At 36.4% G+C, this 27,888-nt stretch overlaps 1 protein-coding gene across 1 annotated transcript in view; it reads left to right on the top strand.

Moving 5' to 3' along the window:
* The window catches only part of LOC124409007 (latrophilin-like protein LAT-2), a 71,858-nt gene that overhangs the window by 22,398 nt on the left and 21,572 nt on the right, over nt 1-27,888 (top strand). Inside the window, exon 3 of the mRNA XM_046886394.1 lies at nt 20,823-20,928. Coding sequence (XP_046742350.1) covers nt 20,823-20,928 — 106 coding nt within the window. The remainder of the gene's footprint in view (nt 1-20,822; nt 20,929-27,888) is intronic.

The raw sequence follows: 27,888 nt of genomic DNA, 5'->3' as shown, positions 1-27,888 counted from the left end.
TGAAAAAAAGTATCTGAGATATCTCAGGGATAATGGCGTTTGAAAGCTAATCGAATTCGACAGTCAGCAAGGTGTTTCGTGTTCCACGCAACATAGCGATGGTGGATAAAATACTGGGAACATTTATATCAGTTGTGGAAGAATTTCGTCCATCATAGAAATTCTTCACTTCTCTCGTCTTTCTTGTTCTTGTCCTCTTCGTCCTTGAGATAAAGCGAAGAATTTCTTCTTTTTTTTTTTTGGCAGAAAGCCTGGAAATTACTATGCGCCTCGGTGTTGAGCGGCAGGTGTCTTATGGGTAAACGCGATGGAAAAACTGAACGAATCTTGGGGATGAAACGAGCGAACGACCGAGTGCCAAATCAATCAGTCTTCTCACTGCATTTATCCCGCAAAACTAGGTGAAGGAAAAATTCCGAAGGTCTTTAAGGCCGGCAAGTAATCTCGGTAAATTTTTCAAACTTCTTTTTCAAGCATTATGCATATTACACGCACGTTTTTACTGCTCGATCAGATTTAGAAGCCATTACTTGTTCCAGAGCCAATCTAGTCCTGTACTTAAGCGCAGTAATTTCCCCTCGCGATTCGATTCTCTTGTCTATAGCTTAGCTTACGAGGCTGAGTTCAGTTGACTTAACGTAAGGCTTGACTCTAATTTCAAAAAGATACTCTACGTCGCGTACCTATAGAAGGAAAGCAATCTGTCCCGGATTGAGATTCTATTAAAAAATGGATTTCCCATTTATATACATGGGAAATTACACGCAAACCCGATCAACGTCTGACCCTCACCGTTTCTGATTTTGTTTAAAAAATTCTCGGCAATTTTCCCAACTTTGAAACAGTACCTTGAATTTTCTCAGGTTTTTTTTTTACTCAACTGCTCATTATTTATAAATATTCAAAGTGATTTTGAAAAGGATTTCTTTGAGAACTTTAAAACAGGGGTCCCTTTCAAAATCATTCTCAATATTTATAAATAATTACCCGTTTGAATAAAAATATGAAAAAATTCAGTTCATTTTTAACGAAATCAAAAATTACGAGAGTTTCCAGACGTTGATTTGGTTCGCATAGATTTCTCCATATGTTTATGGTGCGGATCTATATCTATAAATATGTTATATAATCTACATACCTACAGCATTTACTTTTCCATTTTATAGAACCGGCTGTGAGCCCTACAACAAATACTGATAATTTGGTTTTGTTTTGTTTTTTGCTTCATTAAGTGATCCATGAACATAAAATATGTGACAATTTATAAAGATGATTAACTCAGACGAGAAGTTTTTACGGAAAACTGTATTAATATGATATCAATAAGGTAATTAATTTAGGATGAAAAAAACCAAAAGTATCGGAAACCTTTTCACCGCCGAAAGCTTTCTCGTATATATCATTTTTTAAGACTGTACGGAGCGGGTGAAAGATCTTGGATTTCATGGAATATGAAAATGTGAATCCTACCTGTGTTAGGGAAAGTTACAACGACGAAAGTCGCGCCAGTTTTAAAGTTTAATCACGATATTGTTGTATTATGTATAATATCTTCTAAGAGAGTTTCGAGACTCTGATGTAACGTAATTATAGAAAAATTAATTTTCCCCTCGTTAGACGAGCATTGTTTCATTCAACTTTTACAGGTTATTCGACCCGAGGTTAAATCCGATTAGAAGAGACCAGCGGTTTCGATGTGACCGTTCCGCGGATGGTTGGTGAAATTGGTGAAATTTTTACCCTTAAAAATATACCCTTATAAATATTAGGGTGTTTCAGAAAGAAATAATTTACGATTTTTCACCGTAGCATCGCCTGAAAAAATTTTTCAGATTGAAAAAAAGATTGTAAGACTGTAAAAAGATGAGCGTTTTACCTTATGTGAAAGATCGCGTTCGTTTGATTAATCACTTTTGTCACATTTTTTTGAATCTGCGAAGAAACACGTTGTAGCCCTGTAATTATTATTTCTTTACTGAGATTTATATTCAATCCGAAGATCACGATCCATAAAACAGCAATGTATCAACGGGGAATCTTGTTCTCTTAAATTAAAAGTTCATATTAAATTTTATCTATTTGATGAGATTTATTTAATAATGTAAAAGTCGTCAGATAGACTTTTCAAACATCAACTGGAGACTTGATGTTAAAAGTATGAGTTTTCTTATTGTTCGTAACGTAAGTTGATATTATGATTGATGTAAGCGATGAAATAAAAAATTATATTCACGATTCTGCATAAATTTAAAAAAATTTATAAAAGTAGAAATCACCTGAGCCCGATCTTCCACGTAACGTAGAAAAGTTCATCTTTTGAGAAAACCTTTCTTTTAACCTGAACAAACTTTTCAGAAGTTGCCATGGTAAAAAATCGCAGATTATTTTTTTATGAAACACTCAAATTATAATATAATATATACCTACCCTCCGAAAAAGCGAGTCGGGAGAATTTATACGAATATGAAAATAAATTAAATAAAGACAAACGCGAGGTAAAACGACATTCCTCGCGTCGTTACCCGGCTCAAATTCGTGATCCGTTCCTTTCAAAGCTCCGGAAAGCTCGACGGCAACCGAGCGAAGCAAACGTGACGTCACGTTGGCGAGCCAAAAGGACGAGGAAATGAAGAAAAAGCTGCAAAAGAAGAAGAAGAAGAGAAAGAGAGGGGAAAAAGGACATTCCGGCATTACAAACGTATAAATCAGCAAAAACGCGAAAGTTTGGTTCCATGCATTGATTTAACTCGTCATATATATGTATACACTCAATTCCTCATCAATAATTAATTCCCTTAACCAAAGCTATACCAACAATCGAAGTTTATAACGGGGAAACTATTATAGAAAAAACAAAAAAAAAAAAAAAAAAAAAAATAGCAATTATAGACCCATTATAGGTAAATACTCGCTGGATCAATTTATTCGCAATATGGATTGCATTGCCATAAAACTCTCAGCTCTTTTCGCTTCCCTGCAGACGCTCGTGATTTACACCAAGGGCTGCGAATACACGAATTCTCTAGAGTACCGTGATTTATGTATGTTTCTTTTGCAATCACCATTCGAAGCTTCGAGGCAGTCCTGGAGGATTAATCGATTAATCGTTGGCTTGGATTAATTATTATTGATCGGATTTAGACGAAAGAGAAAATTCTTGAATAATCAATTAGTAAAAAAAAAAAAAAAAAAAGAAAAAAAACATTAGAATAACGGGAAAAACCATTCATCATGAAAAACTATCAAGAATCGAAAAAAAAACTATGGATTGTAAAAACGATCGATCGGCATCTTTCCAGTATAATCAGTAGAACCAAGTCATTCGCCGTCTAATACGTGGTCGAAATTCATTCGTATATAGTTTTTTTCGTCGGTATAAACGAGACACGGATTCTGACATCGTTGTGGATGCAGAGCGGTGGAATTGAGTTGCGGATAATATGATACGTTGTAAGAAAATATAATACCTAGCTACGTGAATCGATCAGTACGAACTCGAGCCGGATTTACCGACGTTTGAACATCTCGTCACGTGCTCGATCTGTAATACCTATATATATATATATATAAATAAATATAGAAATGAACAGGCAGCAGTATTTTCGATATTATACTGAGAATCTGGAAGCTTGATGAGGTCGGAAGTAAATCCGATTTCGAAAAATACGTTTATTCTTGTATTGTTTATATATATGTATACACATATGTATATAATGTTTTGCCTCGTTATACTCGATTATATTATATTCATCAGTTACTTGTTTGTAAAAAAGTATTGGACGTAACATCTCGACAGTTTTGTGGATAATATTTTTTCTTGTTCCGTTTTGATTTTGTTATTATTATTAGGTACTATTATTTTATTTCTTCTTCTTATTATTATTACTATATAGTGTACAATAATAATTCACATATTTACGCTAATTTATAGGCATAAGTTTCTCTCTTTTTTTTTCCATACCGTAAAATATGTAACGAAGATTCTTTATTTTATTACATTTTGCCTTTCTCCGCAGGTGTAAGAAAGTATAAACCTACCGTCGGGCTACAGCATTGAATAAATATCTTGTAATAAGAGAGCGTCTCGCCTTTCCCTGCTCACATATCGAATCTGGATGAGGATGGGACGTTCCCAGCCTCGCTTTGCATGGATACGATTAGATTATCCGGTGGGAGTTCCGTCCCTCAACCCTTCGAGGAGCGAATTTATTCTCACCGAGTCTTCTCCTTGGACCAAAGTTCGTTTTTCGCCTGCCGAATATTCCCGAAAAAATCAAGCTTTCACTTTTACATGTATAACGGAAAAAGAAAACCCATCATTTGCGCATCTTTTCGCAATTATCGTTCCGACGTGGATGATGACGAAACGAAAAAAGGACAATTCCAGGCAATAACAGGGACCGAAATAACTCGTCTCATTTTACCAAACCGAAATAAGCAAAGAATAGTGAAGAATAACAGCAACAACAGTGATGTAACAAATTTCTAAAACCCCGGCAAAACACGGCTCGTCAAATCGCAATCATCGACCATACACACATGTAAGTTACGATCACGTGTTCTACTCCTAGACTTGACCGCGATTCGTTATATTCATGAATTATTCATATTCTTCGCTTGCCGCCCTTTTTCAACGCTCCTTGAAGAGAAGATCGATTCAGATAAGGCGAAATGTGATTCGTTGGTCAGTCGGAGCGGCGGTATTGCAACTGTTTCGATGCACGGGAATTAGAAGAGGTATTTATTTTTGATTCTGAAGATACAAATTTCTAATTCTACTTAGATATTTTGTTGACTCAATTTTTCAAGCTACTTTTATTTCTCATCATAATCCAAAAATTTCATAGAAAGTCAAAAAATAAAATGAATTTTAAAACTGTAGGTACTTGTTCAAAAAAAATTTCAATTTATTTTTCACAACCGTTTCGGGATCATCCGAAGTCTGCGGTTGAAATCACCGAGAGAAAATGAATTTTGAAAGTAGCCCGAAGCCATGAGGTAAAAATTAATGGAATGTATAATTTTCGTAAAGATGAAAAAAGTGCAAAAAAAAAAAAAGAAACACAAAAAAAAACACACACACACAGACACATATAACATTCCTTTGAAATCCTCACATCGTGCGCATACCTTCCAGACCTTATGTATATAGCTATACGTTTAATTAAAACTCAGAGGTGAAATATTAAATGGCCTACGGAGTTCTCTTTGACGCCTGAGCTTTTTGGTCTACCTAGACATAGGTATATATACGTACATACATACACGCATGACGAATGTATTATAGGTATACATATATGTGTATACGTACGTGAATTACGGCTTCAGATTTCCCGGCTGTATAACGATCGCTGAAGGCTGGCTTTATCTTTAATTAAACGAAACGTTGAAAGATTGAGGGGCTGCAAATGTGGCTGCTGGATCTGTGCAGAGCAGGTGAATCGTGTATTCTGGGGCGGGGTTGAGATTCCGAATTTGAGAAATTCCGAAGACGCCAAAGTCCGAGTTTTTTGGTGGCGAAACTTGAAGTAAAGAAATCAAACTTTGACGAAATGTCAAAGTTTCGAATGGTCTGAAAGAGGGCAAAATTCGAAAAGGACAAAATCCGAAAGAGGTGTAAATCCGACAAGTCAAAGTTCTGAAAGTGCGAAAATGAGAAAATTTAAGCATCTGAAACATCGAAATTCCGAATGATCAAAGGTTTTCAGTTCCATGAATTTCTGGCTCGGTGAAATTTCACCATCTTGATCGTTCTTTGTATTGGATTTTCGATTTTTTTACGTTCGGTATCCTGGTCATTCTGATTTTCGATTTTTCCGATTTTTCACGCTCACTCGTCGAGTAAACAAGGCTGTCTGAGTATATTTTAACTTTCGAAATTCTACTTTATCGAAACTTTACTTTTCGGAACGTTGATCCGTCGGACTTCCGACCATTCGAAACTGTGTTATTTCCCAAAAATTTGATTTCTTTACTTCAAGTTTAGGATCTTTTCAAATTTGAAACTTGAACACCGCTCCTATACATATACTACATATTTCCATACATACATGCAGCTAAAAGATGCTCCCGAGTTGTATTCCAGGATTCGAATTATAGACTTTTGCCTTCTCAGATACGCATTTTGCGCATAATGTAACATTATGCGCGTGCCTAATGCTGTAGCGCTATACGCAGACATTCCGCATATCGTAACGCATGAGCGGATGAAAAATCGCGAAAAATATTTCTGTCTGGGCCTCCTTGGTGCAAACTCATGTATTATTCTATATATGTGCCTATCCAGTCGTAAGTAACCTGAGATAGCTCTGATCCTCTTTGACTTGACTTCGTCCCTGTCATGCTTAAAGCTGAAAGCTCTCAAGCGTTGTCGTAAGTATTATTCTATCAAGGCGCTGCAATCATACGTGCAACGGATCTCGAGATAATACAAAGCTTGAAATTCTCTACCGGAAGAGTAAGAAATGAATGTCGATATCGTTCTGACGTTTATTCTACATACGGAATAGAATCTTTGATATACGTATCCTTGAAAGCTTTTTAAATGTGATGAAATTTGCTTTTCATTTTCTTCCTCTCTTTTAAATCGCGCAGAATTTCTTTACATAATCTTGTTAAAATACTTAAAAATCTCTCATCGAGTTATTGAAAATTCATTAAATGATGATGAAAAAAAAATTTATAAATCGTCAAGACTCGTTCGTGCAAAAAAAAAATTCATTCGGATTTCGCATTTCACATCGAATCCCGATAACGGTAGTAAAAAGTAAAAGCCAATCTTTCTCTTTCTTTTTACGCTTCCCCTTTTCTCAACATCGCCGTCACCTTCGTTTGGGAAATATTCCAGAAAACGAAACTGCGGTTCGTGTATTCTGTAAAAATTACCTAAATAAGTTTCAGGAATATTTGTTCAGTATAGACGCAAATATTTGACCAAAAAAAATATACAACGTATAGGTAGGTACCTATATACGTACAAATTTGAAAACTGATACAAAAACGACAAAGCAGAAAAAGAGGAGAATAGAAACGAGAAGGAAAACAAAAATTGGTGTACACGTGTTGAAGGTATAATACATGTAAGGTACGCACCACCGATGTGCTTCAATATTCGATCTCTTGTAAGCTCGCGAGATTTTTATCTTCGGCTTAGCTCGAGGTCCATCACGACGTAAGAATTGTGTTTGGTAAAAGTGTTTTCAGGTGTCAGCTTCTGTCGTGAACTGACAATGAGTCGAGGTGAGTGTAAGAGGGACAGAAAATGCGAGTGAGAAATAAAATTTCACCCTAAAGAAAATAAGTCTCGACTGATAAAGTAAAGGGCGGACCTGCCTGATCCAGAGGGTGAAAAATTGATCCCCGTGAATTGAAGACGAATGAGGTATATATGTACATGTATATATACGTCATGTATATATTTAGGTACACAGATCCTGCAGGGGTGAGAAAAAAAAAATCAAAATCTAGTTCCTCGGTTTATCCAAAGTCTCGTCCCAAAATTAGCTGTCAAGTTTCGAGTTTAAGATTGAATACGGATTTTAACTTAACAAAGTCCGATCAAAGTACAATTTTCTTATTGTTTTACGCGAGTCTCTACAATCTCACGGCTCTTTGCAGCCGGAAAATTTTTACGAGTGATTAACCTGCTTCCAAAAATTATCCAACTCAAACACCCAAAGATTTATTTTATTTCAAAGAGATTTCAAAGGCAGAGGCAGATTATATTATACACACGTAATACCTATACATTAAATCGGAAGAATATAAAGCCCGAAACGATCGTGGAAACAATTATTTGGTTCATTAATCGGGATCGGGCGGAAAAGTTAATTGAATCACCGCGCGAGTCTCATTCAATTTTTCTCTTTCTCGCTGGATGGGGTTTTTGAAAGGATATGATTGTTGTTGTTGTTATTATTATTATTATTATTATATTTGTTGTTATTATTATTCAGGTGAACTGAGAATCGAGGGGCGAGTACTTTCAAAGGGCAAATTAATTAATGCACAATTTGTGCGACTTCTTTCATTTTCACACCTCCGGCAATGAACGAACGAGAATGAATATAAGGGTAACGAATTACATTTAATACGGATTCACGCAGCGCGGATATACTCGTCAAATTATTTACGAATCAAGACACAGAATTCTTTTGTACAACGATGTGTAGGTACAGTGGGCAGGCTACAACTTTCGACTTAAAACTTTCTAACCGAACGTGGGAAGGAAAAGCCAACCTACCGTTCAACCTTTGTCATCGAAAAGTTGTTTCAGCTTGTTTAAATTGCTACCAAGTTACTCAGCCACCGCTTACCCTCCCCCAAAGACACCGACATTTTTTACTCGTTTAAGGGGATGCTTTACTTTCCTCGCGACTCAACCAAGGAGGACAATTTTTTTATCAAGTGTTTTAATTTTTCTAATGTTTTTTTGGAATCAGTTCTACATACGAAGTGTAATGGAATATAGTTACCAGGCTAATTTCAAATTTCGTCAAATTATGAGAGATTTTTTGCCGCGCAAATTTCTTACCCCCCCCCCCCCCCCAGATTTGTTTTACTCTTTTTTCGAATAGTCACAGCCGATGTGTAAGGAAATGAAATTTATTAGCCTGATGGATATTTAATTCCTGTGAAAAGTTGTAAAAGCATCGTGAGAGAATCTAAATGTTTTCAATTTTAAAAATTAATGAAAAGCAGGAACGTACGTTATGATCGAGACGGTCGTATTCTTTAGTGGGTTGTGAAAATTTCGGGCAAAATGAACCGTGGTTGTTTGATGTTGAAATTAACGAGAAAGCAATTAATCTTGTTATAAAACATGTTTGAGCGGTGAATGGGGTGAATTTTAATTGTCACCTTTTGCGGTGTGTGGGAGAGGGGAAAGGTTGATAAAATTTTGTCGAGTGAATGGCGAAAAAAAGGTTTTCGCACTTTCGCTAGATGAGCATAACTTAGTAACCTCAACAGCTTTGCTTTAGCAAAAAATTCTCCACCCAGATACGTTCAATTTCTTAATTTCTTTTCTATTTACTTACTCGGAAGAGACTTTGATCTTGGCAAAGAAATTTCAGGGTTAATATATAATAGAGTTGATATACATCCGATCAAACATTATTTTCTTACAAACAAAAAGTTTACTTGACTTTGTAGTATGCGGAAAACAAAATTTTTTAGTAATGTCTAAGAAAAGGTTTGCTACCACAACTCCACAGATTCTGTGCGATTGCGAAATCGGATCTACACGGTGAAATCATTTTGTGAAGATTGACAAATGATTGTTTAGTTGTTGTTACTGAAAAAAGTTATCGTTTCATCGTAATTTACGCAAGTTAAATTCAGTGCCACATCAAACAACAACGAAAAAATATGCCGTTTGTGAATTGGCAGGCTGATTCAATGGTGCGGAACACGAATGATTTAATTCTGCCGATTATACCGGACAGATGCTTGGAATCCCTCGTAATAACTGCTCATCTCACTTCTGTCGCGAGAGAGGATTTTTAACGCGTTAGAGAACATTTTGCCACTTCTACGAAAAAATTTCTAGACTTAGGATATAACATATTATTTGGTAGCGGTAATCCATTAGTAGCTCTCATGATTTCGTAAAATTTACTAATCTTTATCCACCGAGTAAATTTGGTTGGCTGTGCGAAACGATTTGGTTGAATGTACCGGAGCGTATATGTATAATATTTTGATAATACCGTGAAAAAAGTATTGTTTCATTAAAATTGTCTCCAAAATGCGTCTACAAATTGATTTATTAAAGAATGAAAAAATCTCGTTCAATCTTGGAAAATATACTCTACATTTTCGAAGACAGAAAGCTTTGATATTTTCACTTGACTGTAAAAGACTTGCGCATTTCTTTTTCTCATTCGCTCATCGTGTCAACTTGACGATATATAATTCCCCATAGAATGATGAACGCATTTTTCTATTCCTCCGATTGTGCTTTTTAGATTCCTTTCTCGTTTTTACTTATTATCTTATTCCTCGCTTATAGGTAGACGATCACGTCAAGTATACACGGCTTATAATGGCGATGTATAAAAAGCATCGCAAATTAAAGCGTCTCGCAGCGGGCGAGAAATCGTTGAAATTCTTTTAAAAAATCACCCCAGCTTCGCAAACGAGGTTCGATAATTGGTTAATCACTATTGATCGTTTGCTCCATTTTTTCATTACACCTTTATCACGAAGGGGGATGATTTGATGTATAAGATTCACGCCTCGGCGGTGCCTGGAAGAATTTTCTCAGTACGATATCATCGCAACTCATTTATCCCAGAGGGGGAAACTTGATGTGCAATCCCGACGTTGTGCACATATATTTTCCTGCAGCGTGAATATCTGCCGCGATAAGAAATGGAATGGATGCGGAGATTGTGTAGGTTGTGTATATATGTATACCTAAGGGGAGAAAGAGATCTAAATTAGGGTATACATCAAAATCCTCATTGATCATTTGGGGAAAATGGCCTAACTTTGAAAATCTACTCAAAGTTATTCCTCGGGGTGACGATTTGGTGGAAAAATTATAAAATTCCATTACGAAAATTGAAGGAAAGTAGCGAGACGAGAAAGGGGATGAAAAGCTAAAAATTTCCTTACCGCAGTAAAGGATAGACGAAATTGCTGCACATGTACAGGGTAAAAAATTTGTTGGTGTTCGAAGCGCCTGAAGAATCACGTCATTCCGCTGGTTGAGACGACGTTTTGTCTCTGCGACGTGAAACTAATGTGAAACCATTTTTTGAAACTCTGCGCCTGCCTGAACAACCGCAGATAGCCGAGAGCTGCAATGCTGAAGAATTTTGAGGCGTCGTTTTTTTTTCTCCCCGACTCGCAGTTAGTCTTCTCGGTTAGACTGAGGCTGCAGCTGTTTCGCTTGGAATTAAAAATGGAGGAAAAGAAAAAGAGAAGGAAAAAAAAATAAGAACAACCAATAACAAAAAATTAAATGAAATTGTGCAGCCATTTATATGACCGATAAGTTTGTTTTTCTTTTCATTCAATTTCAATTTCCTCAGCTTCGTCGACTCTCTGAATTTCTATGACGTAACGTGATACTAGGTATATTATATATGGGGTATTCCTCGCTAACTCGACCAGTTTATTTTTTATAAATATTTGAAGTCGATTGCGAATGCCCATTTTTAAAAATCTGAGAAAATTCTCAAAAATCCAGTAAATGACCCAAAACACCCCATGATATGACAAACGTGGGCCAAATATTTTTTTTCTATTTTTTTTTTATCACTCAATTCGGAATTGTGAAATTTTTAAACCCAAAATTAACACAGAATCAAATCGAAAAACGTCAAATAAGGGTCAATTTACTTGTAAGTGTTCGGTTTCACCAATTCGATGATGCACCACTCTAGTTAGTAAAGATAATTTTGGGTTTAAATATTAAAAAATTCCGAATTAAGTAATAAAAAAATAGGAAAAAAAATTCGGCCCACGTTTTTCTTAACAGGAGGTGTTTTGTGTCATTCACTGGATTTCTGAGAATTTTTTCAGATTTTAAAAAATGGGCATTCGCAATCGACTTGAAATATTTATAAAAAATAAACGGTTCATTAAAAAAATTTAGAAAAAATTCAAGTCACGTTTATTACCGAACAGAATGTTAGAAAAAAACATGAAATGATTTTGAGATGGTCGAGGTTTAACACTGGTCGAATTGGCGAGGAATGCCCCATATATTTTATAGGTATATTATATATTTCCACATGCATCGTAAGATATAGAATTTGGAAACCGATGGATGAATTTGTGTCGAAAAGTGCTTGAACGAGTGCGATTGTAAACAATGTGGACCAGAAATGTTCTTCCCTTAGGTGAAAAGTATAACGACTCTTTGAAAATATTGATCAGGTTCGAGTGTGAAGGAGGGAAAGGAATAGAAATCCTACGAAACGAGCGCCGCATACACATAAATCCTAAAAACGTAAAGAGTCGTTCAGCGGGGGCAGAGGCTCAAGGGAAGAACGCGAACTACGATCGTAAATTTTACAAAATGTTTTTTTAAACGTAAGGTTAACGTTTAAACCATATATAACACGGCAGAGTAAATCGATTCTCAGGAATTGCTCGTCGAGAAAGCAAAGAATTCAAAGATATAACCCAAAAGTAAATGAAAACGAGATAAGAATATCGGGGACGAGTTTTCAAAGGGTATAAAAAAATCAGGTTAACATAAATTATCCGGTTTGCTAAAACCGGACTGATAATTAGGAGAGAGAATCCGAATCTCAAAGTCCGAAGTTCAAACCCGTCTACACAGAAAACTTAATTTTTAACGCGTAGATAAGAATGCAAATAAAATCTTTATCGTTACAACGACGATTGAATTGCAGAAAAGTGTGACGTACAATAAAAATTTTAAGAAGGGGGTAAGGGTTTCAGCTTAAAAAAAAACACTTTTTTTGTGAATTTTTTTTGAAAGTATGCATTGAGCAAATTCATTGAAACCTTTTGTACATTATTAAGCATACTTTTAACGATATTCTGTAATTTTTTCATGCAGAAATATTGCAAAACAAGCCGGTGACAGAGCTTGTCCCAGAACGTCTTAGAAAAAATGCCATTTGTGGTGTTCACTATATCTCGGTCGGAAATTATCTGAATTCAAAAACCATTAAAATTTAGTCAAAGTATTATCAAACCCTCCCGCCAACGTTCTACGATTATTTTTTTTTTTCATTTAAAAATTTTTGGTTGCCATCTAAAGTGTAAACTGTTATTTTCCACGAAAAATTCCACCATTTTGCGGGTGGGAAACCCCCTTAATGTTAAAAAAAAAAAATTAACTAAACGTTGGGGGGAGGTATTTTATATGTAGAAAAAAATGTCTACCAAGTTTGAAATGAATCGGTCAAGTAGTTTGTAAATGGCAGTGAACACGGACTTTGAAAAAGTAGTTTTGAGAAAAACGCGTTTAAAGTTTATTGAGCTAAAAATGTGAAGAAGAAAAGCTCTTTCACCGGCTTGTTTTGCAATATTTCTGCATGAAAAAATTACAGAATATCGTTAAAAGTATGTTCAATAATGTACAAAAGGTTTCAATAAATTTGCTCAATCCATACTTTCAAAAAAAATTCACAAAAAAGTGTTTTTTTTTTTACGCTGAAACCCTTACCCCCCCTTCAAGAGTTTTGCTCAGATCGATTTAAAATTTTGAGAATATATTCTTGAAATGTTTAACAATAAGATAAGACAAAAAAAAATTCGATTTTTCGAAAGTGTAAACCCTTACCCCCCCCCCCCCCCCCCCCCCCCTTAATATGATTACGGTTGTCGATACTAGATTTTCTGGTTTTAGCAACATTGGATCTTCCTACTTGCTTAACTACTTTTTTTTTATGTAAATTAATATAAAGCGATGAATTTTCTCGTTGCAGTTCTACAAGCCCTTATTTTAACTTTGCTTTTTTATAAGTTGAAAAACAAAAATAATTAAGGGCTGTGCTGTAACCGCACTGCAGCCAGAAATTTTTTCGTTGTAACGGGTGGCTCGAGTTTTTGCCTCCCGCGAATGAATAATATTCGTGAAGAACGAAGGGCGAAGGTCGAAGGTCGAAAGGGGAGGAAATCAGCGCGGCAAGGGGACGGAGAAGCCTTTTCGGGGTTGGAGTCGAGAAGTCGGTCACAGTTCCGTTTCGTTCCGTTCCGTTTCTGGGCCGCCGACCGGACCATTAAGAGGAGGAGGAGGAGGTGGCAAATGGATTAATGGACCCGGCGACCAGAGGCCCGACCACATCGCCGCTTTTTCCTCGGGGGTTGAAAGGCACCCTTACTAATGGTGTCGGACTCGGATCGCCAATACGATCGAGGCGTTTTCCCGTTTCTCCAGCTCCGACGGCCGGAATCTAATTACAACTTTTTCCCCAACGAATCCTCCCTCGCTCCAAGTTCCATCTCCATTAACCGGTTCGTGACACTCCAGCTATAGTCGAGGATAGAAATTTTCAAACAGAGATCCATGTTGCACCCTTTTCATGGTTCTTATCGAGTTTTTCAAAGTCTTTTGCACATTGCTCGTAGGTACGGTAAATCCGTATGAAACCGGATCGCAAAGCGAAGTTGAGAGACCGAATATTTTTTCGATATTATGCCGCTTGTATCCAGTTCTTCGTTTATGCCCAGATTTGTGACAGATATCAATTATCGATTGTCGAAAGCTTTACCTGCTAGGGGAGAATGGGGCAAAGTGGGTCCCTTAAGAAAATAATGCCTAAAATTAGAATAAAATGTTTAGTTTTCATATGAAAAATTATGTTAAATTATTATCCAGGTTTATCGAGACAAAGTAATGATAAATTCGAGTTCAGAAAATTATTTGACTCTGACGAGTTGAGAGTAAAGCACAATTTGAAACGTTTCGCGTTATGAGCTGTGCAATTACTCGAATAAATGATTTCCGAATAATTCATAATTAATAACAAGTTCAGGTGATTAATTTTATTCCTTGTTATTTAAAAAATTTCAAGGGGCTCACTTTCCCCCACCAACCCCTACATGTATGTACAGGCTACGAGAAAAGTGTTATTATAGGAATTGCAAGCTGCGTGGATTAGATTAAAAATAAAAACACATCAATTCAACTTATACTACATAGTTTAGTAATTCTTCAAACTTTTAAACCTTTTCATATATTCGCAACATATTTCGCGGTACGTACAGATTGCAGAAGACCCGAAGCACTTCGGGGGATGAAAAGTGGTTTTGAAATTCAGGCCGACGGGTGAATTCGCCTCTTGATAGTCCGAGCGCTTCGCGGAAGCGAGACGAAAGCACTCGAGGGTTTGCTCTCGACCGGAAACGGCGCCTCGTCCACGATTGTTTTTTTTTCTATAATTTTTATTTATTTTTTTATTTTCTTCAATTTTATAGCGAAACACGTCCAAGAGTAAAAATTTAAGGGATAGAACAACGATGATTCGTTTCTTCCACCCTTGGGAACGTTGATGATGATGATGATGATGATGATAGTGCAAAGCCGGGGAACGGAATTCCCGGATGCAACGGAGCTTTTCGTAAACAGAGAAAATTCGCTTCCGGAAAAAGAGAAATCCGCTCTGCCGGGAATCCCAGGAAGGTAAAGGAGACTCTCGAAGTGAAACCCGCATTTCCACGAACCCCAGAAAATTGCTGCTTCGCTCGTTCATTTCTGTTTTCAACGATGCGCCCGACCAGAGATCAGGATAATTAATTAACTACGAGTTTGTCGGTCGTTAAGAGCGAGAGTCTACAGGTTAGCAAAAAAAAATGGCAGCAGTCAACGAAGCGTAGAGATTAAATGACAGCTTGGGGCTCTAAAAGTTGCAATGCGGATGATTCAAAATTAGCCAGCCTACAGAATTACTTCCAAACCGGAGGGTTCCAAATCCACTCTGCTCTGAATCAGGATGGATAATCAGAAAGCCGGAGGTAAATTGAGAGGCTCGCGGTGATTATCATCGAGGGACTCAAGAGGAGAACCCTACACTGATAAAAAGCATTTGCGGGTAGGGATTGCAAGAGAGTTTTCGAGTTGATTAGGCTGGTCCATGAGGCGGCACGCGGTGCTGGAAGTTCGCGCTCGAGCCAATCGCTACATCGAGGAATTGAAAGGGTCGCTCGGAGAGAATTCATTCGACAAGTTTGAGCGGCGGGTAACCGCTCATCTGCTTTTCATCCTGTGAAGGCATAGGGGAGAGGGGAGGGAGGCAAAATGGGCATCTTAAAATTTTTGATATCTCAAAAAATTTAGGGGCAAAGTGGGTACCTTGGAATTTTTCAAATAACAAGGGATGAAATTAAACACCTGAACTTTTTATTGAATATGAATTATTCGGAAATTATTTACTCGAGTAATTGCACAGCTCATAACGCGAAACGTTTCAAATTGTGCTTTACTCTCAACTTGTCAAAGTCAAATAATTTTTCTGATCTTGAATTTATCGTTACTTTTTCTCGATAAAGCTGGATAATAATTTAACATAATTTTTCGTATGAAAACTAAACATTTTATTCTGATTTTAGGCATTTTTTTCTTAAGGGACCCACTTTGCCCCACCCTTCCATATTTCCACTACGGCAATGCGTAAATTCAAGGAATTTAGTTGGCTAGGAGTCGAAGCTTTTTATCAGTTTCGTTGCAAGATAGTTGAGTGCATTGAGTGTTCGCAGAATCATTACGTTCGTAAGGTGCGAAGATGTTTTAAAAATGTACGAATCGAGGATTATGTACTGAAACCATGAAGAAAAAGTTGTCGTTAGATGTCGATGTTTCGTTTCAAATCGTTTCAAAACCGTTAAAAATCTGGAATATTTGCGCGATTTCACTCTACGATAGACGCTTTTTTTGTAAACGAATATTTTCTGCGAATTTACGGAAACACCATAATTTTTTCAGCATTTTTGGTATTGTTGAAAAATATTGTTGAACAGAAAAGAAGATCGATTTCAGGGTGAACTTTGTACGAAATAGTCTTTCGAACAAAGACTGAACTGTCGTGAAGTGAAACCGAACGAATGTTACTAGATTTGAAATAATTTTGAGGTGATTCGAAGTAAAGCAGTGATATCTATAAATTTTCGTTCATAATTCCAGTACAATTTTAGAGTGAGGGTAAAATAATAGCAAGATTAAAAATTGAAGGGCTAATTATGCGCAACGGAATCAGCCGCGCATATCCAATACATAACCAATACAATTCAGTAAACGCTGCAGGGCAGCTTGATTCAAGGATCGGTTTAAACCCCTGCGTAAATTCATCAGCCCAGAAATTTGATCCTCTGATCATTGCAACAAAGGCGTTTTTTATACGGAAAAGAAACTTTTACAATAAAAATTTTCAGGTCCCGGACTAACAAAATTTTCTTTTGTCTTCATCCGTTTTGTAATCACTGAATTCCGTGTATTTAATTCGATAATTATGTGCTCGTAAACTTTTACAAACTTATTCCGTAAACTATATGGAAAAAGAATAGAATTTCACATAAAGTCTCCTGATTCTAATAGTTTCGATTCATTTTTTTCTAAAAGTATAATAAAGTAGAATACATACAAAAGACTATACATTATAAGGCTTAATAACATAATAAGAACAACGTGGCAGTCTACATTTCGCTTTTCGGGATTCGCACCCCATTGCTTCAGTCGCCATGTTGAATTTGAAGTCTTAATCGAAAAATATCGATCCTAGGGAAAAATTGAAAAGGACCAAAGGTGTAGGAAATTTAATTCCAAACAACTTCGGTGATTACCATTTCTCGTGTAAAATAGAAAATAAAAGAGATAATATAATATTTAGATTCGACCCCAACCTATTTTCTGGCCTCAATCGAAAAATATCGATCCTCGGTAAAAATTAATAAAGATCAAAATGGTAGAAAATTTAATTCCAACCAACTTCGGTAATGTCATATTATCTCGTTTATTTTCCATTTTACACGACAAATAGCAATTACCAAAATTGTTTGGAATTAAATTCCCTACAAGTTTGATCATTATAAATTTTTCCCTAGGATCGATATTTTTCAATTAAAACCTCAAATTCAAGATGGTGGCTGAAGTAATGTAGACCGTCAGTGACCCCCATCCCCCAAAGATTCCAATTTTTTCCTTGTCAAATCCTAATTCGACTAGGCTACAAGGAATTCCTCTCGTCGTCTCTCGGATCTTAGATGTCGAGCAATAATACTAATAATTAGACCCTGACCCATATTTGCAAAGTTAATTTCACCTGCAGGGCTGGTTGATTACCGCTTTCGCTTGATACGTTATTACTAGCACTCGCTGCAATTATCTTGCTAATGGACTTTCAAAGCGGGAGTAATAAATATACGCCGTGTAGGTACATATCTACGGCATGTAAATTATAAGTATACAGAATCCTGAACCTTATGTACTAAACACGGGGGTAGATTCCCTCGTCGCGTCGAGTATAGTCCGCGGAAAATTCGCCTCCCTTCGCCGCCGTTCGCGTCCTTTCTATTCCAGGAGGCTGTAAGCTTTCACTCTCCGCGGTCCTCTTATTCTTATGCCACGCTGTCCTCTCCTATTCGTTCCGCTCCAAACGACATAATCCCGTCTTCCGAACCTCTTCGAAGTCGCAAAGTGCTCAGGGCTGTTCGACTTTCTTACCCGCAAGACTCCCTGGCCGAATCCTGCAGGATGTGTCAACGCCTTGAGCCATTCGCAAAACGTATATGTATGTATATATAGTTATACAGATCTGTTTGTGTCGGGACTGTTTATACTCGTATCGAGACGGATAACGCAAACGGAATGAATTTCGTCCTGTTTAAATATCTCAATTTTTATTTCATGTTTTTTCGACGAATCTAAGATTTTTATATTTAGCTATACAAGCTATATAGTTTGAAAAAGTAAGCTTTTAAGAACTTGAAGAAAAATTTTGAGACCGAAAACATTAAATAGTTCATTTTTCATAACGATTTTTATCGCTGGGGTATAAACGACCCCCAGTGTGCCAAATAAAGGTTCATATTGTAACGATTTTTTGTACTTTGGTTTTCGTTTTTTTCTTTCTTCTTTTTCCTGCTCAAGGCATTTAATTTTGTTAAGCGGTTTTCTTTTTAACACACGAGGCTAATTTCTTTGGCTTGTTACAAAAAAGAGGGAGACGGTTAAGGGGTTGTTTTAATCCCTTTTGTTCGAAAATTCATTGGATGAAAATACCGCACAGTATGAGCAGCTGTTTCAAATATACTTTCACACGGTTAAATTTAACCGCTCAATTATTACGTACCTTTGAATATCAGGCTCTCTTTTCTCTCTATCTCTCTCGCTCTCTCTTTATCATGTTTCATTATCAGCTTAAAACAAGATATAAATAAATAAACTTCGTTCAATATACCGGGAAAAATTGATAAAACTTCGTTAAAAATTCACCGATACGACAGCAACTGATACTGAATGAATTGAAATTAATTCTTCCCTTCTTTTCTTTTTGGGAAGAAAATTTTCTCCGAACTAATTTCGAATCATGGATAAAACCGTTGTGGATTACGTCTCGTGGTTCAGCCGGCAAAATCTGAATCCCCAATTACAAGTCTCAGGCAGCAATTCGTCTCTGTGAGCTTTCTCCCGCCTAACCGAGAGAAAACTGAATTAACCTCCGAACTCTGAAGCTCGGCGATCGCCGTAAGCTTTGAGGATTAACAAAATCGAGGATTATTCCTATCCTCCTATGCGGCCAAGTAATTCGTATCACTTCATATCCGAATGTGGGAAATAAAATTGAAAAAAAAAACATAAAAATATCACCTATTTTTCCCTCTCCTAGAAAATTGTACCCAAAATTTATTTCATTTCCAAAATCGAAACTCGATATACATCATTCAAGGCGCAAGTTTTTGGCCCTTTTTAATATTCCTGAAACGTACCAACATTCGAAAACTACTGCAACTTTGTTGGTACGAGGAACAGAGAAAAACCGAAAAAAACGTAACAAAAAATCTTCGTTGATCAATCGATCGTCAGCAGTTATCGGAAACTCGTGACGAGACTTGGATACCCTTCTTAACTTAATACAGCTATTTACCGAGTGGCGAGAGGCGAGAGGCAAGGAAATCCAGTTTGAATTGAATATTTTCCTTGCTCGAAACCACGGTGGTCGTTTCAATGTCGAGGATCTTTTTCACGTTACAACAGTGACTAAAAGTCTTTACAAACACTTGAAATCCTCGCGGTAAAGAAAAAGGGCAAAAAGCAAATCGTTCGCTAAATTCTGATTTTGCCTCTAATATTACGTGTAGATACCTATATTGGGTATAATTAATTCAAAGCACGGTATTAACTACGACCGTAAAATTATTCATACCATGTAGTGATAAAGTTTTGGGGATAGGCTCGTACGGCTGGTACGAGATACTGTTTTACAACAATAACTCCGAATGATGCACGCCGGGAAATATAGTTTAACGATCCAAATTGTAAAAAAAAAAAAAATTGCCCGAAGGAGGGAAAAATAACTGCGTAAGAAAACGTTTGGATCAGTTAATTTATTTGCTATAAGTAGATATATCTAAATTTAGTTAATTTAAATTCACGGTTCAGAGGCGGGCTTGAAATTCCGAATTTAAAAAGTTCCGAAAGCGCCAAAATCCAAATTTTTCGGTAGTAAAGCTTGAAGTAAAGAAATCAAACTTTGGCCAAACATAAAATTCGGAACTTCAACGGTTCAGATGTGGGAATATTTACGGCTGATTGTAAAACTGATAATCGCATACCATATATAGATATGACTGCGTGGTGAAAAAATGGCGAACGTAGACGAAATGGGCGTGGAGTAAAAAACTTCGTGGCAATCAGCTAATGCGGTTTTTAGTAACTAAGCTTCTGCAGCTTGGGAATCCAGTATGTATGAGGATAATCGAATCTTTGGATGGAACACGAGTCACGGCGTTGTAATTACCGATCAATTACTTGTACCCGATACCCAGACTCAATTAGTTCTATTCAGACCGCGGCAAACACGGTCTGCTAATTTTCTCCATCACCTGTAAAGAATCCGAGGATAGAGTCCTGCAATTAGCCTAACGGCGAAAAAACAGGAAAATGTTTAGAAGAATTTGTGTTGAAAAAAATTTCGCGATGCGAGACTGAGAATGAGAAGAAAAATTATAGGATCAAAGGAGAAAATATGAAGTATTGAATTCGATAATACAAAATCACTCGGAATTCCTTCAACTACCTGAACATCAAACCGATAAACCGACTGCCTGCCTGTCGATTCTTTCCATTTTTTCACCTCACGAATCGCTAATGAAAAGTTTATAATTATTTCTTGTTTCAGTTTATTCTCAGATCTTCGAAGCCTCGCCGGTACGACGCTGATGAATTTGTTAGCAGCTCTCTTCATGGTTCAGCTCTTGTTCATCATCGGAGTCGGTGGAGTTCAGGTAAGGACCTCGACAATGCCTATTTAATTTCGCCCCTAATTACTTCTAGCTTTGTTCGGCCGTTTTCTTCTGCTCCCTTTTCATCCGCGATCGAAAAGCGGCGTAATTACGAGTCGGAGAATTTCAACGTCGCAATGACGAGAGAAACACGCTCACTTTGCTGTCGTACATACTGTGTGTATGTTGAAAAAAAGCAGTCTTCGAAACGTTGGAAAAACGGAATTTCGAGAGAAAAAAATACTCGCTCGATCTGAGATTGGATTATCTGTGTAATGAAAAATTGGCACTTGCTAATTATACGTTCAACGAATGTTTTAAATCGAAAAACTGATTCTTGGTAACGAGATTTTATGTCAGGTAGGTATTTGTTGAAGCTTATAACTCAGTTGCAAAATAGATTGAGGAAAAGAGGAAAAAATCGTCTTTCCGTTAGTCAAAGTTGAAGAGCATTTTATAACGGATGAGTCTAGAATTTCAAACGTGCTGAATGGTAATTTTATTTATACTAAAAGTAACAATAAAAAAAATAAGCATCTTCTTCGAAAATCAGAGCTTTTACAAAAACTATCAGCTCTCTATATATACCCAAAACATCGTGAAAAAATCAGTTCATCTGTTCAATCCAGTTGGAAATAACATTTTAAAATTCGACAACTGTTAACAAAGGTAGATTTTTTCATACGATGAAATAAATATTTCGTTATTATTATCAAATTTTAATTAAGTCAAATATGATTTATAAAGTATTAAGAAATTCCCATCGATCATTATTTGGTTCAACTAAAATTTGATAATAATAACGAAATATTTATTTCCTCATTAGAAAAAAAATACACCTTTGTTAATACTTAAATAAATTCCTTTGTCAGTGATAATCAGTAATCAACGTATCGACGAAGAAAAATAAAGAAATTCACATGCATGAGGTACAATTATATTTAATATGTATATATTGTCCAACAGAAGAGAAAAAGCAAAAACAAAAAAAAAACAAAAAACTGCAGACCTAAATTAAATCTCGGTTTATTTTCGCAGTAAAATTTCAATATACGAGAAGCGAACTGCGTAGAGTGCAAAATGAACGAAATAACGATGCACCGGCGGTTTTGCTATGTTCATTTCCGCATTTGCCTACACATAATATGATAAATACCACGAGGTATTTATGTATATATGTATAATAGATAATATATATATATATACACACACATAGACGGGGGTTGACAAGCGGCTTTAATTAAGCCCGCAACGCGTCGGCTGCTCTCGCCTCTGCACAAACACCAATTCACTCGGCGTTTATGGGTTTAAAGGTATGTGGAGGTGGGTGCCTAGGTGCAAAGCGTGTGTATGTATGATTTACATTTTTATTAAATTTCTCTCGATTGTTGGTGATTTTTATTCGTTAGCCCGGCCTCGTTTGTGGGTATATCCTAGGCGCCGCGGAATCCCCGCATGCGAAATCCTCGCTGTCGGTTCCTCAGCAAACAACCTCGGAATTTAATATTCACAACGGCTCTCCGACGCCGAGGCAAATGATTGCAGTAGGTAACCATTTTCCTCGTTACGCGATTTCCACTCTTTCCCTCAGAATTGTAGAGAAGATTTTTCACCTGCAGTGATTCACCCGGAGACACTGCTGGCGGCATGAACTGAATTTCAACACTGCGCCACTTTTCCTTTCACCTATATTATATAATATTAAGGAAGTTTCTGAAACTCTTTTTATGTGAACCAAAAATATAATTTTGGGTTTAATAATTCAAAAATTACGAATTAGGTGATGAAAAAAAATAGAAAAAAATTCGGCCCACGTTTACCTTAACGGAGGGTGTTTTGTGTTATTTACTGGACTTTTGAGAATTTTTTCAGATTTTTAAAAATGGGCATTCGCAATCGACTTTAAATATTTATCAAAAAATAAACGGTTTCATGAAAAAATTTGAAACAAATTCAGGTCGCGTTTTTTACCGAGTAGAACGTTGGAAAAAAATATGAAATGATTTTGAGATGGTCGGGGCTTAACACTGGTCGAGATGGCGTGGAATACCTCATATGTTGCACGTAATAAATTGCTGTTACAATTGGATCATGCACTGAATTTTCATAGAGAAATATTTTTATTTTGAAGGATCTATACAATTTTTGTTAAAGTTAATTTTTGATTTCTAAATTAGGGTCACACTTTTATAGATGGTTGAAAATACAAACATTTATTCATAAAAATTAAATGAAAAGTTTAATTGCAACAACAATTCATTATGTACTTGAACGGTACGTTGACAAATAGGTTGAACGAGTTCACGGCGATCTGCAGCGTTGTTTCAATTTTCTTCAAACTTTTCCGGAATTTGTAAATTTTCAGCTTCCCTCAATTAGGAAAGTTTCTATAGGGGTAGGAGAAAAAGAAATTTACAGCCCGGTGCAAACAGAAGAAGCCATATTGCAAATTCAATATTCGCAAAACACCCGCGGAGTTGGACAGAAGTTTTTGTCCCCAGAATTATCAGAAGGATAAAAAAGAGGTAAGAAAAAAGAAAAGGAACAAAAAGCATGAAAGGAAATGAAGAAAAAAATCACTCACCAGTAATCGAGTTTTTTTTTCTTAACGAAGAAAATTAGCGAACGTAATTCGGCGTTTGCTTATAACGGACTGCTATATGCATATTACATATAGCATAAAAACTGTCTTCCACGCAGATTATTGCTAACAATTTGCAATCAATGCACGCAAAAGTGATTGTAATTTAATTCGTAATCGTATTATATACATAATAAACCGCGGATTTAATTCGCGATGGCAAAAAATCGTCTGTAAATGTCAGAGACGCGGTTTTCTGATTACACATTGTTACTCGTTACATATTAGTATCCCGAAAAGCGAAAGAGAGAAAAATGAACAGCTGATAATCCCAGCTAATTGAAACTTTTTGAATAAATTTCATCACGTATATAATTATTATGCTTGTCGAAAATTTCATTGACAGTCGAAAACGTGCAGAACGCTGCAAAATATGTTATCTGCAACCTCGTGGTGTATAAATTTACATGGCAAGTAACCAAGTGTTCAACATTATCTACATAAATTATACAACGAAAGAATCCTACAGCTAATCGATTTTGGTGAAGTTCACGCGTTAAATTCTTTGACAAATAGAAAGAAACTTAAGTTTATTGTAATTTCCTTAAGTATTATTATTTTTCATCATAAACGAAAAATATGTTTCGAAGAACAAAATAAGAAACAAATTCGTAGTTGTAACAAGAATATCCGGTATGTGTTGAAATTCTTTTTCGTAATGATACCCACGAAAAGAAATTAAAAAATGATAAATTGCATTTAAAAAGTTGCAAGTTGATTTTTTCGTTTACTTTTCAGCATTCACTTAAGACGTTTTTCCTATCTCAAATTGTTTTTCCATTATCTTCGAAAGCTGCTATGTTCTTGTTTTTCAACTCTAAAGTTTTCGTCGATAATTCGACGTCTGTAATCAAGCAGGAGTTGTTTTTTTTTCCCGTGAAAATACGATGCATCTTTCAAACTTCGATCGAGGGAATGATCGAACGATTTACTTCGGGAACTTTGAAAATTAACGTATCGACAAGAAGTTCTCTGAGTGATCTGACGACAACGATTGACCGTCGGTCGAACTTCCTTGTGGCCAACAAGCTTCCTACTAAACTAACAAACAACTATAACAGTTCAGCCTGGTGCAATTGCTTCTCTCGTTGCAGGCGACAGACTTCCTCTGGACATTATTGCAACTCGTGATTGCGGTTTCATGTCCGGCAGTGGAACGACACGCAACACGTTAATCTGCCGACCAATCACGAGGGCCGATATAGAGTCCAATCGTGATGCGAATCCAATCAATTCTCGAATACGTGCAACGCGGAACGGAGATATTATTCGCGACACGCGTATGACTCGAATCGCATCAAAGCTTTACGTGGCATGAAAGCAAATCTCATTTAGAAGAGCGTAATATAAATATAATTGATACCTGGTAGGTATGTACGTACATGTTTATGGGTGTACGCGAGGAGGTAATAACTCGCTGAATCGATGTGCCAATAGGTTTTTGAATTAATGCTAATTCATCTGGATTAATGAGAACTAACCGAATTGATTGAAAATTACTGAATTGATGAGAATCGAATGAAATAATTAGAATTAATTGAGAAAAAAATTGAATTATGGAAAATTAAGTCGAGTTGATTTGAATTAGTTTGGATTCGTGCCAGAATTATGTGTTGAAATGAAAAAAAGTTGAGTCATATTAAAAAAAAAATCATATTAATTGACAGAAAATGAACAAAAAAAAATAAATAAAAAAAAATAAATAGAATTTCTTCTTGTTTACCTCACTCAAAGTGAATTAGAGTGAATTGTTGAGAGTTATCTAAAGGGGAAAAAAAAATTGAAATTCAAGAATTAAAATAAATTAAGTTTAATTAAACGAATTTATCTGAATTAAAAGAATTAATTTGAAATAAAAAAAATCGCATCACATTACATAAATTAATTTGAATTAATTGAATTGAAAAACTTATTGTGTCACTTAAATCTAAAGTTATTTCCCCCTCGGAGATACGTAAATTCGTGCAATAAGGTGCAAAGAACGGCTCTTGCGCAAAACTGAGTGGCGATTAATCATCAATTGCAATTGCATGGTGAAATCCGAACGAACATTATAACAAAATGTACTATATAGGTACTATAGATACCAGATTTTCTCCCAGGTTGAAAAAGTCTGAAAATGAAGTATCAAATCAAAACTAGAATTTCCCAATTTTTGTTTCTGTCTCCTCCCTGATGGATTTCTGAGGAAAATTATCGCGGCTTGAGAACAAGAGCATAAAATTTTATAAATAACTAAATAGGCGAAGACCGTAGGTATATATTATACCGTAATAAAATTGATAAAAAAAATATATATCAATTCTCGAATGACGAGTTGCTCGGCTTAAGCGACGCTTAAAGTGACGAGAGCGTTTCTGTTTGGTCGATAAAACGCGGTGGATTTGTCAAGTGGTTTTTTGAGACACGGTGAGGTAGTAGATACGGGGCTGATACGATATAGCTGAAAAATAAGGAGAATAATAGTACAGAAGACGGAAAGCACGAGGTGCGAAAAGGGCGTCGCGGGGCATTTAACGAGGGTGGATAAGAAGCGTATAAGCGACTTAGTGCGGGGAGAAGAGTGTATTGCTAAGGATGAGGGATGAAAGAACGAGTGGAAGATTGCTGGAGGGAGATATGGGGGGAGGGGAGGGGATGATTTAAGAACCCGGCTGAAAAAATGGCTCCAACAAGTTAAACGCCGCTCGTCATTTACAGGAATATATCGCAAAGTCTGCAGCGTAGAAGTTGGAACGAGTTTAGAAGAGAACGTCAACGTCAGCGACGACTCGAAAACTCGGATTGAAAATCTTGTACTTTCGAACGCACTTTGATAAAAACAAGACGGAGGAACGGTTTTTTTTTTTTGGGGGAGGGGGGGGGGGTACGTTTCATCACCATGAAAAGGGAAAAGTTCGTCGGTCTGTAAGACAAGTTCTCGCGATCATTCCAAAAATGGCCGTGTGGGAAATCTGAAATTGATGGAACTTGGTAGCCGAATGAAAAAGTTGTGTAAAAAAAAAAAAGAATGTATAAATTTAAAACAATAAATATATAAACTGGGATAAACATAATTGTGTAATTAGAAAACGTAATAAGGAAGAAAAAGTATAGGTTTGTTTGTAAAAAAAACACTGCAAAGCGTTTCATCTCCGGTAAAACTGGAAGTTCAAATTAAACAGGACGTGGGAATTTATCACGTTCATCATTTCGTTGCGAAATTCTGTAAGCTTTAAATTTTTTCTTCGAGCCATTTCGAAGATCATCGCGGGAGTTTGTTGGATGGATCGACATTTTTCTAAAAACCTGTTTTTTAGATTGCAGAGGTTCGAAAACGTAATTATTGGTTGAAATAAAATTAAAAAAAGTGATTTTCGACCAAAACCAATAATTGTTTTTTTTTTTTTTTTTTTTTTTTTTTTTTTTTTTTTTTTCATTCTATACATATGAAAAGTAAAAACTGCTAGTTTTTGTACACGTTTTAAGATATAACAATATTTTCTGCACTTGGAGGAAAAATTAACCTGAATTTTCCCCGCAAGATTTTGGAATGCAAACATGCAGGCTATTTTCGCATGTAGGAATTTCCGACAAGGGTCTAGAGAGACACGTAAAAACCAAGCCGAGCTGAATTAAGCAGCGTGCAGACTCGCGGTATGGTGTCAAAAGTGAATTCCATATGAAATGCACAGAGATGAAAGCTGGGAGGTTGTGCATCCGCAGTGCTGAAAAACGACGCCGGAGCAAAGATATATTCGTGCAAAGTTTCTCTCACGACTTGCCGTGTATTTCCAGAGACCAAGTGAGATCCTCTCAATGTGTTCGTACAGGTACAAAAACCAGCCGAGAAAAGCGTAATTTCACGCTCTGGAAAACAGAGAATGCAGGATGGATGCGTTATATATGTATACATGTATGTATGCATAACCGGTGCTTGGACGAGGAAAAGATATCATGTATACCCGCGCACCGTGAAAATGACGATGACGATGATGATGATGATGATAGTGGCGGTGGTGATAAAAATCCTGGAATTCCTTCTGCGAGACCCAACTACGAGGTGGGGAATTAGTTATGAAGAGGAAATAAGATTCGAAATTGACTTCCCTCCCTTGGGAGAACGAGGATGATAAACACGACACTATATATATGTTATAAAGATTGTATGTATATATATATATGTATATGTATATATATCTAAGAAGAAGATCTAAATCATCCCTCGCCTTGCGACGCTCTTTCACCGGAAATTAATCACACCGTTCAATTAAGTCCTTCCGATTATGAGAATTTTCGGGAAATTTGAAACATCGTATAACATTTATCGCTGTATTACGTAT

This window comes from Diprion similis, chromosome 8 (genome assembly GCF_021155765.1).
Source record: "Diprion similis isolate iyDipSimi1 chromosome 8, iyDipSimi1.1, whole genome shotgun sequence".
NCBI classification, from domain to species: domain Eukaryota; kingdom Metazoa; phylum Arthropoda; class Insecta; order Hymenoptera; family Diprionidae; genus Diprion; species Diprion similis.
The sequence above is the reverse complement of the archived record's forward strand: the minus strand, read 5'-3'. Positions and strand labels throughout refer to the sequence as shown.